Below are 12203 nucleotides of genomic sequence, written 5' to 3'. Positions count from 1 at the left end.
CACTACTTTTAAGTTTTTACTTGGAATGGTTCCGAGAGATATGGGCTAAACATGGGCAAATGGGACTGCCTTAGATAGATATGTTGTTTGGCACGGACCATTTGGGTCAAAAGACTTGTTTTCATGCTGTATGACTGTGGAGATTAATATATTTAGCACAATAAGCAAATAAAGAATATAAAATTAATTTCCATTTCTAACAAGGGAAGTTCGAACCTAAAAAGAGTGAACTTGAAGTTGGAGTACAAGGTTCACAGCAGGATTCTGGGTAGAACTAAATAAAATTTTGTTTCCATGAATCATTGTATTGCCTTGCAATCCATCAGCAGAGGTTTCAGAGGATGCCCTGGGTCCAGTATGTAAGTGGCAGTACAAACAAGGCATAGCAGTGCCTTTACTTTCTTAAAAGTTTGCAAAGATTTGGCACGTCATATAAAACTTTGATAAACTTCTACAGATGCATGATGGAGAGTATACTGACTGGCTACATCACAGCCTGATACGAAAACACCAATGCCCTTAAACAAAAAAATCCTACAAAAAGTAGATATAGCACAGTCTATCACAGATATCATTAAGCACATCTGCATGGAGTGCTGTCGTGCACCCCCCCCCTCCCCCCCCACACCCTCTAGGCACGCTCGCTCCTCACTGCCACCATTAGCAATTAGGCATAGGAACCTCAAGACCCAGACCACCAAGCTCAGGAACAGTTATCTTCCCTCAACCATCAGACTCTTGAACCAGAGGGGATAACTTCACTCAACTGGACAGGTTACACCTGAGCCCAAAGGGGACCAATATCCTGGCAGGAAGGTTTAATAGAGCTGTTAGGGAGGGTTTAAACTAATTTGGCAGGGGGATGGGAACCAGAATGATAGAGCGGAGGAAGGGAAAAACAGAAATAAATCTAAGATAGTGAGCAGTAAAGATGTCAGGAAAGACAGGCAGGTGATGGGGCAAATTTGTAGCCATTGGGATGAGTTGCAGTGCAATAGAGTTGCAGTGAAATCAAAGCGATAAGTACCAAATACTGGTCTTAAGGTGTTATACTTAAATGCACGCAGCATAAAGAATAAGGTGGATGATCTTGTTGTACAGCTACAGGTTGGCAGGTATGATATTGTGGCCGTCACTGAGACGTGGCTAAAGGATGCATGTCTCTGGGAGCTGAACGTCCAAGGATACACGGTGTATCGGAAGGTAGGCAGAGGGGGAGGCGTGGCTTTATTGGTAAGAAATGATATCAAATCATTAGAAAGAGGTGACATAGAATCGGAAGGTGCAGAATCTTTATGGGTTGAACTAAGAAATCGCAGGGGTAAAAGGACCCTGATGGCAGTTATTTATAGGCCTCCAAACAGCTGCAGTGATGTGGACTACAAATTACAACAGGAAATAGAACAGGCTTGTCAGAAGGGCAGTGTTATGATAATTGTGGGGGATTTTAACATGCAAGTGGATTGGGAAAATCAGGTTGGCACTGATCTCAAGAGAGAATTTGTAGAATGTCTGTGAGATGGCTTTTTAGAACAGCTTGTAGTTGAGCCCACTAGGGGATCGGCTGTACTGGATTGGGTATTGTGTAACGAACCGGAGGTGATTAGAGAGATTGAGGTGAAGGAACCCTTAGGAGACAGTGATCATAACATGATTGAGTTAATTGTGAAATTTGAAAAAGAGAAGCCGAAATCTGATGTGTCGGTATTTCAGTGGAGTAAAGGAAATTACAGTGGCATGAGAGAGGAACTGGCCAAAGTTGACTGGAAATGGACACTGGCGGGAAAGACGGCAGAGCAGCAGTGGCTGGAGTTTATGCGAGAAGTGAGGAAGGTGCAAGACAAGTATATTCCAAAAAAGAAGAAATTTTCGAATGGAAAAAGGATGCAACTGTGGCTGACAAGAGAAGTCAAAGCTAAAGTTAAAGCAAAAGAGAGGGCATACAAGGAAGCAAAAATTAGTGGGAAGACAGAGGATTAGGAAGTTTTTAAAAGCTTACAGAAGGAAACTAAGAAGGTAATTAAGAGGGAAAAGATGAACTATGAAAGGAAGCTAGCAAATAATATCAAAGAGGATACTAAAAGCTTTTTGAAGTATATAAAGAGTAAAAGACAGGTGAGAGTAGATATAGGACCGATAGAAAATGATGCTGGAGAAATTGTAATGGGAAATAAGGAGATGGCAGAGGAACTGAATGAGTATTTTGCATCAGTCTTCACTGAGGAAGACATCAGCAGTATACCGGACACTCAAGGGTGTCAGGGAAGAGAAGTGTGCGCAGTCACAATTACGACGGAGAAAGTACTCAGGAAGCTGAATAGTCTAAAGGTAGATAAATCTCCTGGACCAGATGGAATGCACCCTCTTGTTCTGAAGGAAGTAGCTGTGGAGATTGCGGAGGCATTAGCGATGATCTTTCAAAAGTCATTAGATTCTGGTATGGTTCCGGAGGACTGGAAGATTGCAAATGTCACTCTGCTATTTAATAAGGGGACAAGGAAGCAAAAAGGAAATTATAGACCTGTTTGCTTGACATCGGTGGTTGGGAAGTTATTGGAGTCTGTTATCAAGGATGAGGTTACAGAGTACCTGGGGGCATATGACAAGATAGGCAGAACTCAACATGGTTCCCTTAAAGGAAAATTCTGCCTGACAAACCTATTACAAATTTTTTGAGGAAATTACAACTAGGCTAGACAAGGGAGACGTAGTGGATGTTGTATATTTGGATTTTCAGAAGGCCTTTGACAAGGTGCCACACATGGGGCTACTTAACAAGATAAGAGCCCATGGAATTACGGGAAAGTTACATACATGGATAGGGCATTGGCTGATTGGCAGGAAACAGAGAGTGGGAATAAAGGGATCCTATTCTGGTTGGCTGCAGGTTACCAGTGGTGTTCCACAGGGGTCCGTGTTGGGGCCGCTTTTTACATTGTACATCAACGATTTTGATTATGGAATAGACGGCCTTGTGGCTAAGTTTGCTGATGATACGAAGATAGGTGGAGGGGCCGGTAGTGCTGAGGAAACAGAGAGTCTGCAGAGAGACTTGGATAGATTGGAAAAATGGGCAAAGAAGTAGCAAATGAAATACAATGTTGGAAAGTGTATAGTTATGCACTTTGGCAGAAGAAAGAAAGCGGGCAGACTATTATTTAAATGGGGAGAGAATTCGAAGTTCTGAGTTGCAACGGGACTTGTGAGTCCTTGTACAGGATACCCTTAAGGTTAACCTCCAGGTTGAGTCGGTAGTGAAGAAGGCGAATGCAATGTTGGCATTCATGTCTAGAGGAATAGAGTATAGGAGCAGGGATGTGATGTTGAGGCTCTATAAGGCGCTGGTGAGACCTCACTTGGAATACTGTGTGCAGTTTTGGGCTCCTTATTTAAGAAAGGATGTGCTGACATTGGAGAGGGTACAGAGAAGATTCACTAGAATGATTCCGGGAATGAGAGGGTTAACATATGAGGAACGTTTGTCCGCTCTTGGACTGTATCCCTTGGAGTTTAGAAGAATGAGGGGGGACCTCATAGAAACATTTTGAATGTTGAAAGGCATGGACAGAGTGGATGTGGCAAAGTTGTTTCCCATAATGGAGGAGTCAAATACGAGAGGGCATGACTTAAGGATTGAAGGGCGCCCATTCAGAACATAGAACCATAGAAACTACAGCACTGAACCAGGCCCTTTGGCCCTTCTTGACTGTGCCGAACTATTTTCTGCCTAGTCCCACTGACCTGCACATGGACCATATCCCTCCATACACCTCCCATCCATGTATCTGTCCAATTTATTCTTAAATGTTAAAAAAGAACCCGCATTTACCACCTCGTCTGGCAGCTCATTCCATACTCCCACCACTCTCTGTGTGAAGAAGCCCCCCCTAATGTTCCCTTTAAACTTTTCCCCCCTCACCCTTAACCCATGTCCTCTGCTTTTTTTCTCCCCTTGCCTCAGTGGAAAAAGCCTGCTTGCATTCACTCTATCTATACCCACAATAATTTTATATACCTCTATCAAATCTCCCCTCATTCTTCTACGCTCCAGGGAATAAAGTCCTAACCTATGCAACCTTTCTCTGTAACTGAGTTTCTCAAGTCCCGGTAGCATCCTTGTAAACCTTCTCTGCACTCTTTCAACCTTATTTATATCCTTCCTGTAATTTGGTGACCAAAACTGAACACAATACTCCAGATTCGGCCTCACCAATGCCTTATACAACCTCATCATAACGTTCCAGCTCTTATACTCAATACTTCGATTAGTAAGGGCCAATGTACCAAAAGCTCTCTTTCGACCCTATCTACCTGTGACGACACTTTTAGGGAATTTTGTATCTGTATTCCCAGATCCCTCTGTTCCACTGCACTCCTCAGTGCCTTACCATTAACCCTGTATGTTCTACCTTGGTTTGTCCTTCCAAGGTGCAATACCTCACACTTGTCTGTATTAAACTCCATCTGCCATTTTTCAGCCCATTTTTCCAGCTGGTCCAAGTCCCTCTGCAGGCTCTGAAAACCTTCCTCACTGTCTACTACACCTCCAATCTTCGTATCATCAGCAAACTTGCTGATCCAATTTACCACATTATCATCCAGATCATTGATATAGATGACAAATAACAATGTTCCCAGCACTGATCCCTGTGGCACACCAGTAGTCACAGGCCTCCACTCAGAGAAGCAATTCTCTACCACCACTCTCTGGCTTCTTCCTTCAAGCCAATGTCTAATCCAATTTACCACCTCTCCATGTATACCTAGCGACTGAATTTTCCTAACTAACCTCCCATGCGGGACCTTGTCAAAGGCCTTACTGAAGTCCATGTAGACAATATCCACTGCCTTCCCTTCATCCACTTTCCTGGTAACCTCCTCGAAAAACTCCAACAGATTGGTCAAACATGACCTACCATGCACAAAGCCATGTTGACTCTCCCTAATAAGCCCCTGTCTATCCAAATGCTCGTAGATTCTGTCTCTTAGTACTCCCTGCAATAACTTACCTACTACTGACATTAAACTCACCAGCCTATAATTTCCCAGATTACTTTTCGATCCTTTTTTAAACAACGGAACAACATGAGCCACTCTCTAATCCTCTGGCACTTCACCCATAGACAGCGACATTTTAAATATTTCTGCCAGGGCCCCCGCAATTTCAACACTAGTCTCCTTCAAGGTCCGAGGAAACACTCTGTCAGGTCCCGGGGATTTATCCACTTTAATTTTCCTCAAGACAGCAAACACCTCCTCCTTTTCAATCTGTACAGTTTCCATGGTCTCACTACTTGATTCCCTCAATTCCATAGATTTCATGCCAGCTTCCTTAGTAAATACAGACGCAAAAAACCTACTTAAGATCTCCCCCATTTCCTTTGGTTCCGCACAAAGCCGACCACTCTGATCTTCAAGAGGACACATTTTATCCCTTACAATCCTTTTGCTCTTAATATACTTGTAAAAGCTCTTTGGATTATCCTTCACTTTGACTGCCAAGGCAACCTCATGTCTTCTTTTAGCCCTCCTGATTTCTTTCCAATCCACGCTTTTTAGATCCTTTCTCATTTCTTCAAATTTGGCCTTCTTCCAGTTCAGAACCTCAACCCTAGGACCAGATCTATCCTTGCCCATGATCAAATTGAAACTAATGGTATTATGATCACTGGAACCAAAGTGCTCCCCTACACAGACTTCTGTCACTTGCCCTAATTCGTTTCCTAACAGGAGATCCAATATTGCATCCCCTCTAGTTGGTCCCTCTATATATTTATTTAGAAAACTTTCCTGAACACATTTTACAAACTCTGAACCATCTAGACCCCTAACAGTATGGATGTCCCAATCAATGTATGGAAAATTAAAATCTCCTACCACCACAACTTTTTGTTTCCTGCAGTTGCCTGCTATCTCTCTGCAAATTTGCTCTTCCAAGTCTTGTTGACTATTGGGTGGTCTGTAATACAATCCCACTAATGTGGCCATACCTTTCCTGTTTCTCAGCTCCAGCCATAAGGACTCAGTAGACAAGCCCTCTAATCTGTCCTGCCTGAGCACTGCTGTAATATTTTCCCTAACAAGCAATGCTACTTCCCCACCTTTCATTCCTCTGCCTCGATCACATCTGAAACATCAGAACCCTGGAATATTAAGAAACCAGTCCTGCCCCTCAGAGATGCGAAGAAATTTTTTTAGCCAGAGAGTGGTGAACCTATGGAATTTGTTGCCACGGGCAGCAGTGGAGGCCAAGTCATTGGGTGTATTTTTTTTTAATATAATTTTTGTTGAGTTTTCAAAGTGATTACATAGAAAGATAATGTCTACCCTTCCCCCCGATATATACCCCTACCTGAAAAAAAAAGTAAAAAAAGAAAAAGAAAGAAGAACTGCCTGGATATTGGAAGGTTTCCACACGCTCCATGGGATTCAAAATAAATTTAGTATATTTATTTATTACTTTCCCCAAGGGACCAACATCTTTATCATCGGAGCAACTAAATATGCCATCCTATCTTTTGTAAATAAGGGTGCCAAATATTCAAAAATGTATCATATTTATCTTTTAAATTATAAGTAATTTTTTCGAGTGGAATACAACCAGACATTCCATTGTTCCAATGATTCATACTTAAATACGAATCCGACTTCCAAGTAACTGCTATAGCCTTCTTAGCTACTGCCAATGCAATTTTTATAAATTCTTTCTGATATTTATTCAGTTTAAGTTTAGGTTTTATCCCTTTAATATCACCTAATAGAAATAATACAGGGTTATGTGGAAGTTCAGTTCCAGTAATTTGTTCCAATAAGACTCTTAAATTTATCCAAAAAGGTTGAATGTTAGAACAAGACCAAGTAGAATGTAAGAAAGTACCAATTTCTTGATTACACCGAAAGCATTGATCAGATAAGTTTGAATTTAATCTATTTATTTTTTGCAGTGTAATATATAATTGGTGTAGAAAATTATATTGTACTAATCTAAGTCGAACGCTTATTGTATTTGTCATACTGTCAAGACACAGTCTTGACCAATTTGTTTCATCAATATTAATATTCAGATCCATTTCCCATTTTTGTTTTGACTTGTGGATTCCTTGTTTAATTGTTTGTTTTTGAATCAAATTATACATACAAGAAATAATTTTTTTAATTTTTCCTTTTTGAATTAAAATTTCAATTTCATTAGGTTTTGGCAAAAACATTGTTTGACCCAGTTTGCCTTTTAAGTAAGCCCTTAATTGAAGGTAACAAAAGAAAGTGTTATTTGATATTTTATATTTATTATTTAGTTGCTCAAATGACATCAATATACCTCATTCATAACAATCTCCTATAGACTTAATCCCTTTTTGGTACCAATTATATAAAAGTTGATTATCCATTGTAAAAGGAATAAGTCTGTTTTGGAACAAAAATAAATAAATAAAAATAAAAGATTTCTTTATTTCATTATCAACATTTATCTTATTCCATAGATCAATTCATTATCAACATTTATCTTATTCCATAGATCAATCAAATGTTTTAATATGGGAGATTCTTTCTTTTCCCGTATCCATTTAGATTCCCATTTATATATAAAATCTTCGGGTGTATTTTCTCCTATCTTAGCTAATTCTATTCTAATCCATGTCGGTTTTCGTTCATCAAAGAAAGATGCAATAAATCTAAATTGATTTGCTTTATAATAGTTCTTAAAGTTTGGAAGTTGTAACCCTCCTAACTCAAATTTCCATGTCAATTTTTCCAATGATATTCTTGACATCTTACCTTTCCAAAGAAATTTTCTCACACATTCATTTAACTCTCGAAAAAATTGGGTGTATTTAAGGCAGAGATGGATAGGTATCTGAGTAGCCAGGGCATCAAAGGTTATGGTGAGAAGGCGGGGGAGTGGGACTAAATGGGAGAATAGATCAGCTCATAATAAAATGGTGGAGTAGACTCGATGGGCTGAATGGCCAACTTCTGCTCCTTTGCCTTATGGTCTTATGGTCAACTTCAGTCACTCTACACCTATACATTAACTTTCAAGGACTCAACACCTCGTGTTCTAGATATTTATTATTTATTATTATTTTGCTTTTTTTCTGTGTATTTGTACAGTTTGTTGACTTTTGCAGGTGGGAATCCCTGTAAGGGTAGTATATGGTGACATATATGTACTTTAAACACGGAAAATACTTTTATTCCTCATCTGCTGTCATTAGCTATTGTGTACAATGGAGCGGCGATACAATAAAGCCTGTTGTTCTTCAGTTGTAATACTTCAGTGCAGTACCCCAGATAAGACTGTGCCAAATTCTCCGGCACAATGTGCTTGCGGTCAGATTCATTGGGTCCTCGCCTAGGCTGGACTTTGGGTGTCTCACCTGTTCCAAAAATAGCCGTTGTAGGTGGAGCTTTCCACTTTGAGAAGATCCTAAGTACTGGATGTTGTTCTGTTCAACCTGATAACCTTGAGGTGATATGCCAGGATAGAGCAGAGAAATTCCACAGTTGTCTGGGCTATATAGGCATTGTTAATGAATTCTCAGAAGGGAAGAGGATATTTATTTAAAAGGCTCTCGTGAGCTAAGTGGTAGAGGCAGGTTGCGGGATTACCTTTGTCTGGCAGGTGCTGAGTGTAACACCCATTCTTTTGTGCTCCAGTGAATGAATTGTCAAATTAAGTTTGGTCTCTCAATTTGTGGATTTGCAGGTTTCATCAGTGCTTTGCAGTTCAGTGGCCGAGGTCAGAATGCCCTTGGTTCTGGTATGGAAATCACATAAGCTGTACTTGATCTGATTTATCCTATTCCACTACGGTAGGTCACTGTTGGAGATGACATGCAGCATGGTGGTGAGGAAAACTGAAGGATGGCGATGTAGCCTTGCTTGACAATTGTATGCACCGAGATTAGCCTGTAGATTAACTCCCCAGCATTTATATCGTTACGCCAGATGGAGATGTGTTTCTGTCAGTTGCCATGTTTGAAAAGGATGCTCAACAATCCCTCTTTGACTAAGTCAAAGGCTTTTGTGAGGCTTTAAGAAAAAGCCAGATAATCTGGTTGATGCTCCTTTCTGCATTGTCAGTGGAGTTGTTGCATCGTGAAGGTTCTGTCCACTGTGCATCTAGAACGGGGGATCCCAACCTTTTTTATGCCATGGACCAATACCGTTAAGCAAGATGTCTGTAGACCTCAAGTTGGGGTCCCATAATCTAGAAGGATATAGTTCTCCCTACAATTTGGGAAGCATTTATTTTGTGTTGGGCACGTGGCCAAGTGGTTAAGGCGTTCGTCTAGTTACCTCAAGGTCGCTAGTTCGAGCCTCAGCTGTGGCAGCGTGCTTGTGCCCTTGAGCAAGGCACTTAATCACATTGCTCTAGTCTGTGCGAGGAGTGGCGCCTCACACAGACGTCTAATTTGCGCCTTGTAAGGCATGAAAATGCCCGACGCAGGCCTCTCGACGTTCCCTCCCTAATTTACTTCCTCCCAACTCCCCCACCCTGTGAGAGCGAACCAGGATGATTGTTAGCAAATGGATGGTGATTCCTCTGTAGTTACCACAAATGGACCCGGCCCTTTTCTTGAATATGATCACAACTACATAGAAGATGAGGACATGCGTAAGACATGTAAGTGAATTTATGACTGAAAATCCTGACCACCAAGAATTAGAATTTTGACAGCACTACTGACAGCTCCAGTGGATTGGGAACATAAAGATGTGATGCATATAGGAACAGACTACTGTATATCAATAGGATACAAGATGAAGATCTTTTAAAGGTACCAGCTGGGATTTAAAAAAAAAATGAAACTACAAAGGTAATAATATCTGAATTACTACCGGAGTCACATAGAGATCAATAGTCAATATGATCAGAGAGCTAAAAGTATTGTTTAATCATGGCGTGGAGTAAAGTGGGTTCCTATTCATTGGATGCCAGCATAATTTCTGGAGAAAGAAGCAGGTTCCATTGGGACCAATTTCTGTGTTATAGAGCAAAATCAATAACAAGAATTGTAGATGGCCCTGTAAGGCGATGGATCTCAAGGTTGTATAATGTGTAAGTACTTTGAACTTCGAAGTGACTAACAATTTGAGGGGTGCTGGTGATGGCAAAGTGGGAGAAGGATTTCAGTGGAAACTTGGTGAATTAAGGTGAAAGGTTCAGGCAGTAATGCCAGATAGCAGAATGGGTAATGGGTCTGTCAGGAAGGAATAGAACATAGAAATATGCGAGCATACCTCCAATTAAGAGTTAAAGTTAGGAAAAATGATACAAAGAGAAAATTTGACGTTTCATTATTTGAGTGCAGTATTTATGGCAAGCAGATGGATTGAGGGCACATGAAGAAACAATGCATAGTATATTGTTTTCATTTGTGGATGTTACAATATTAACAGTATTCTAATATTCCAGGATATTTAACATCTAGAATAAATAGGTAAATTTATACTGAGGCGGGGAAGCCCTGATGACAAAAGATAAGACGATGCCAGTACAAAAGAGGATTTTAGCTTGGAATCAATAATTGGTATTAGTTTGAATGGAACTAGCAAGGAGTCAAAAATATTGAGATGGAAGTTTGTGAGTAGCTCCCAAACTAGGAATTCTGTTCTGTACTGGCGATGTACAGTACAGAATAAATCTGGAAATTGGAGGCCGTACAACAAAGGTTCTACGTGGGTCTTTAATATATGTAGTGTGCACTTTTTCCTTCCTCTTTCCAGCTATCTTGGAGTCCGTGACTGAATTGTAGAATTAAACTTGACTCCCAAAGGGCATATTCAAATGGATGAAGGAAGAATGCTTAATTTTACTTGTTATTATTTTCACCCTCTTCACAGTTGACATAACGCAGGAAAGCAAAGAGGATCAGTGGATGGGTGTGTCTGTGGAAAGCCAGGGTCCAGGAGGAAAAGTTATGGTAAGTTTGAACACTTCACGAATGTTCTTTGCTTTGTACCTTCCCCTGAATTGGGGACCTCAACCAATTCTGTCATTGACTTTACTGCACTTCTTTCACAGTAGCATATTGTATTTATTGCTGAAAGGCAGCTCATCTACACTGGGGAGACTAAGCATAATGAGTTTGAACTACCTTTTGGAACATGACACAAGCTTCTCAACCTCAACTTTGACTTTGCTGTCCTTGACCGGCCAACGGTTCCAATGGCATTCAAATGAGCTTGAAGAATAGCAGCTGATGACCAAATACACTATTTCCTTCTGAGCGAAACAATTCCAGAGTCTAACCATTGCTCTGTTTTATTTCAGCCAGCAGCTGGCGATACTAATTTTGTCCCTACCACTTACACTTCTATAAAACCTGTTTTTTTGTTTCTTGTCCTATTTTAAAACTCCAGTTATTCTCTTTTTCTATGAAAGACGTATGAAAGTTTTCCTTCTGCTATTGTACCTACAGTAAAGTGACAAAGAAATTATTCATGTACTCCTTTGTGACCAATGTTTTGTACCCGATGCTGCTGTTCTCCAGCAGGGAAATTGGCTAGGAGAGGCAAAAGAAAGGTAATTATAGGAACAGATAGGTAGGTTTTATTCATTGTTATTAATTGGGAGTGGAGAATGTATGGTGGGGGGTGGAATGTCTGAGTATAACAAAATAATCTCTGAAGTAGGGCATAGCCAAAAATGTTCAGAACTGCTGACTTGCAGGACATGGATTTTTCTGGGCAAAGTCCATCCCTAATTGTCCTTGTGAAGAGTTCAGTGAAATGTTGTTTGCAACCAGAGCTGTCCATCTGGTGTATCAGCTCCCAATATGGTGTTTGAGAGTTCTAGTACTTGGAGCTAGCAATAATGAAGTGTGTGCAGCATCTGGTGATGTCTGTGTATGCCTTCTGCCTTCACACAGCAGGCTCTGGGCTTGGCAGGTACTGCTGCAAGAGTCCGGACAGGATGCTGAGGGACTGCGTAGTCTAGTTAACAGGGGTTCTAACAGACTTCTTCAATATCTCCCTGGAATAATCCACTGTACCCGCAGACCCCAGGCAGCCACTATTATCTGCCTGAGTGGTGCTGACCTCAACAATCATGAAGTGCTTTGAGTGGCTGGTTATGGACTGCATTGCTTCCCATCTTCCTGCTATATTGGAGCCTTTCCGGTTCACTTGTCACTGAGATCCATCCACTGACGATGCCATAGACTTTGCCCCCCACTCCGTCCTGTCCCAGCTAGAAA

At 40.9% G+C, this 12203-nt stretch overlaps 1 protein-coding gene across 2 annotated transcripts in view; it reads left to right on the top strand.

The window, feature by feature from the left end:
- Positions 1–12203, top strand: part of LOC140199575 (integrin alpha-6-like) — a 102240-nt gene that overhangs the window by 30209 nt on the left and 59828 nt on the right. For both annotated transcript variants that reach the window (XM_072261872.1, XM_072261874.1), the window contains exon 3: positions 10849–10928. In XM_072261872.1, the coding sequence (XP_072117973.1) occupies positions 10849–10928 (80 nt within the window). The remainder of the gene's footprint in view (positions 1–10848; positions 10929–12203) is intronic.

This window comes from Mobula birostris, chromosome 6 (assembly GCF_030028105.1).
Source record: "Mobula birostris isolate sMobBir1 chromosome 6, sMobBir1.hap1, whole genome shotgun sequence".
NCBI lineage: Eukaryota > Metazoa > Chordata > Chondrichthyes > Myliobatiformes > Myliobatidae > Mobula > Mobula birostris.
The sequence above is the reverse complement of the archived record's forward strand: the minus strand, read 5'-3'. Positions and strand labels throughout refer to the sequence as shown.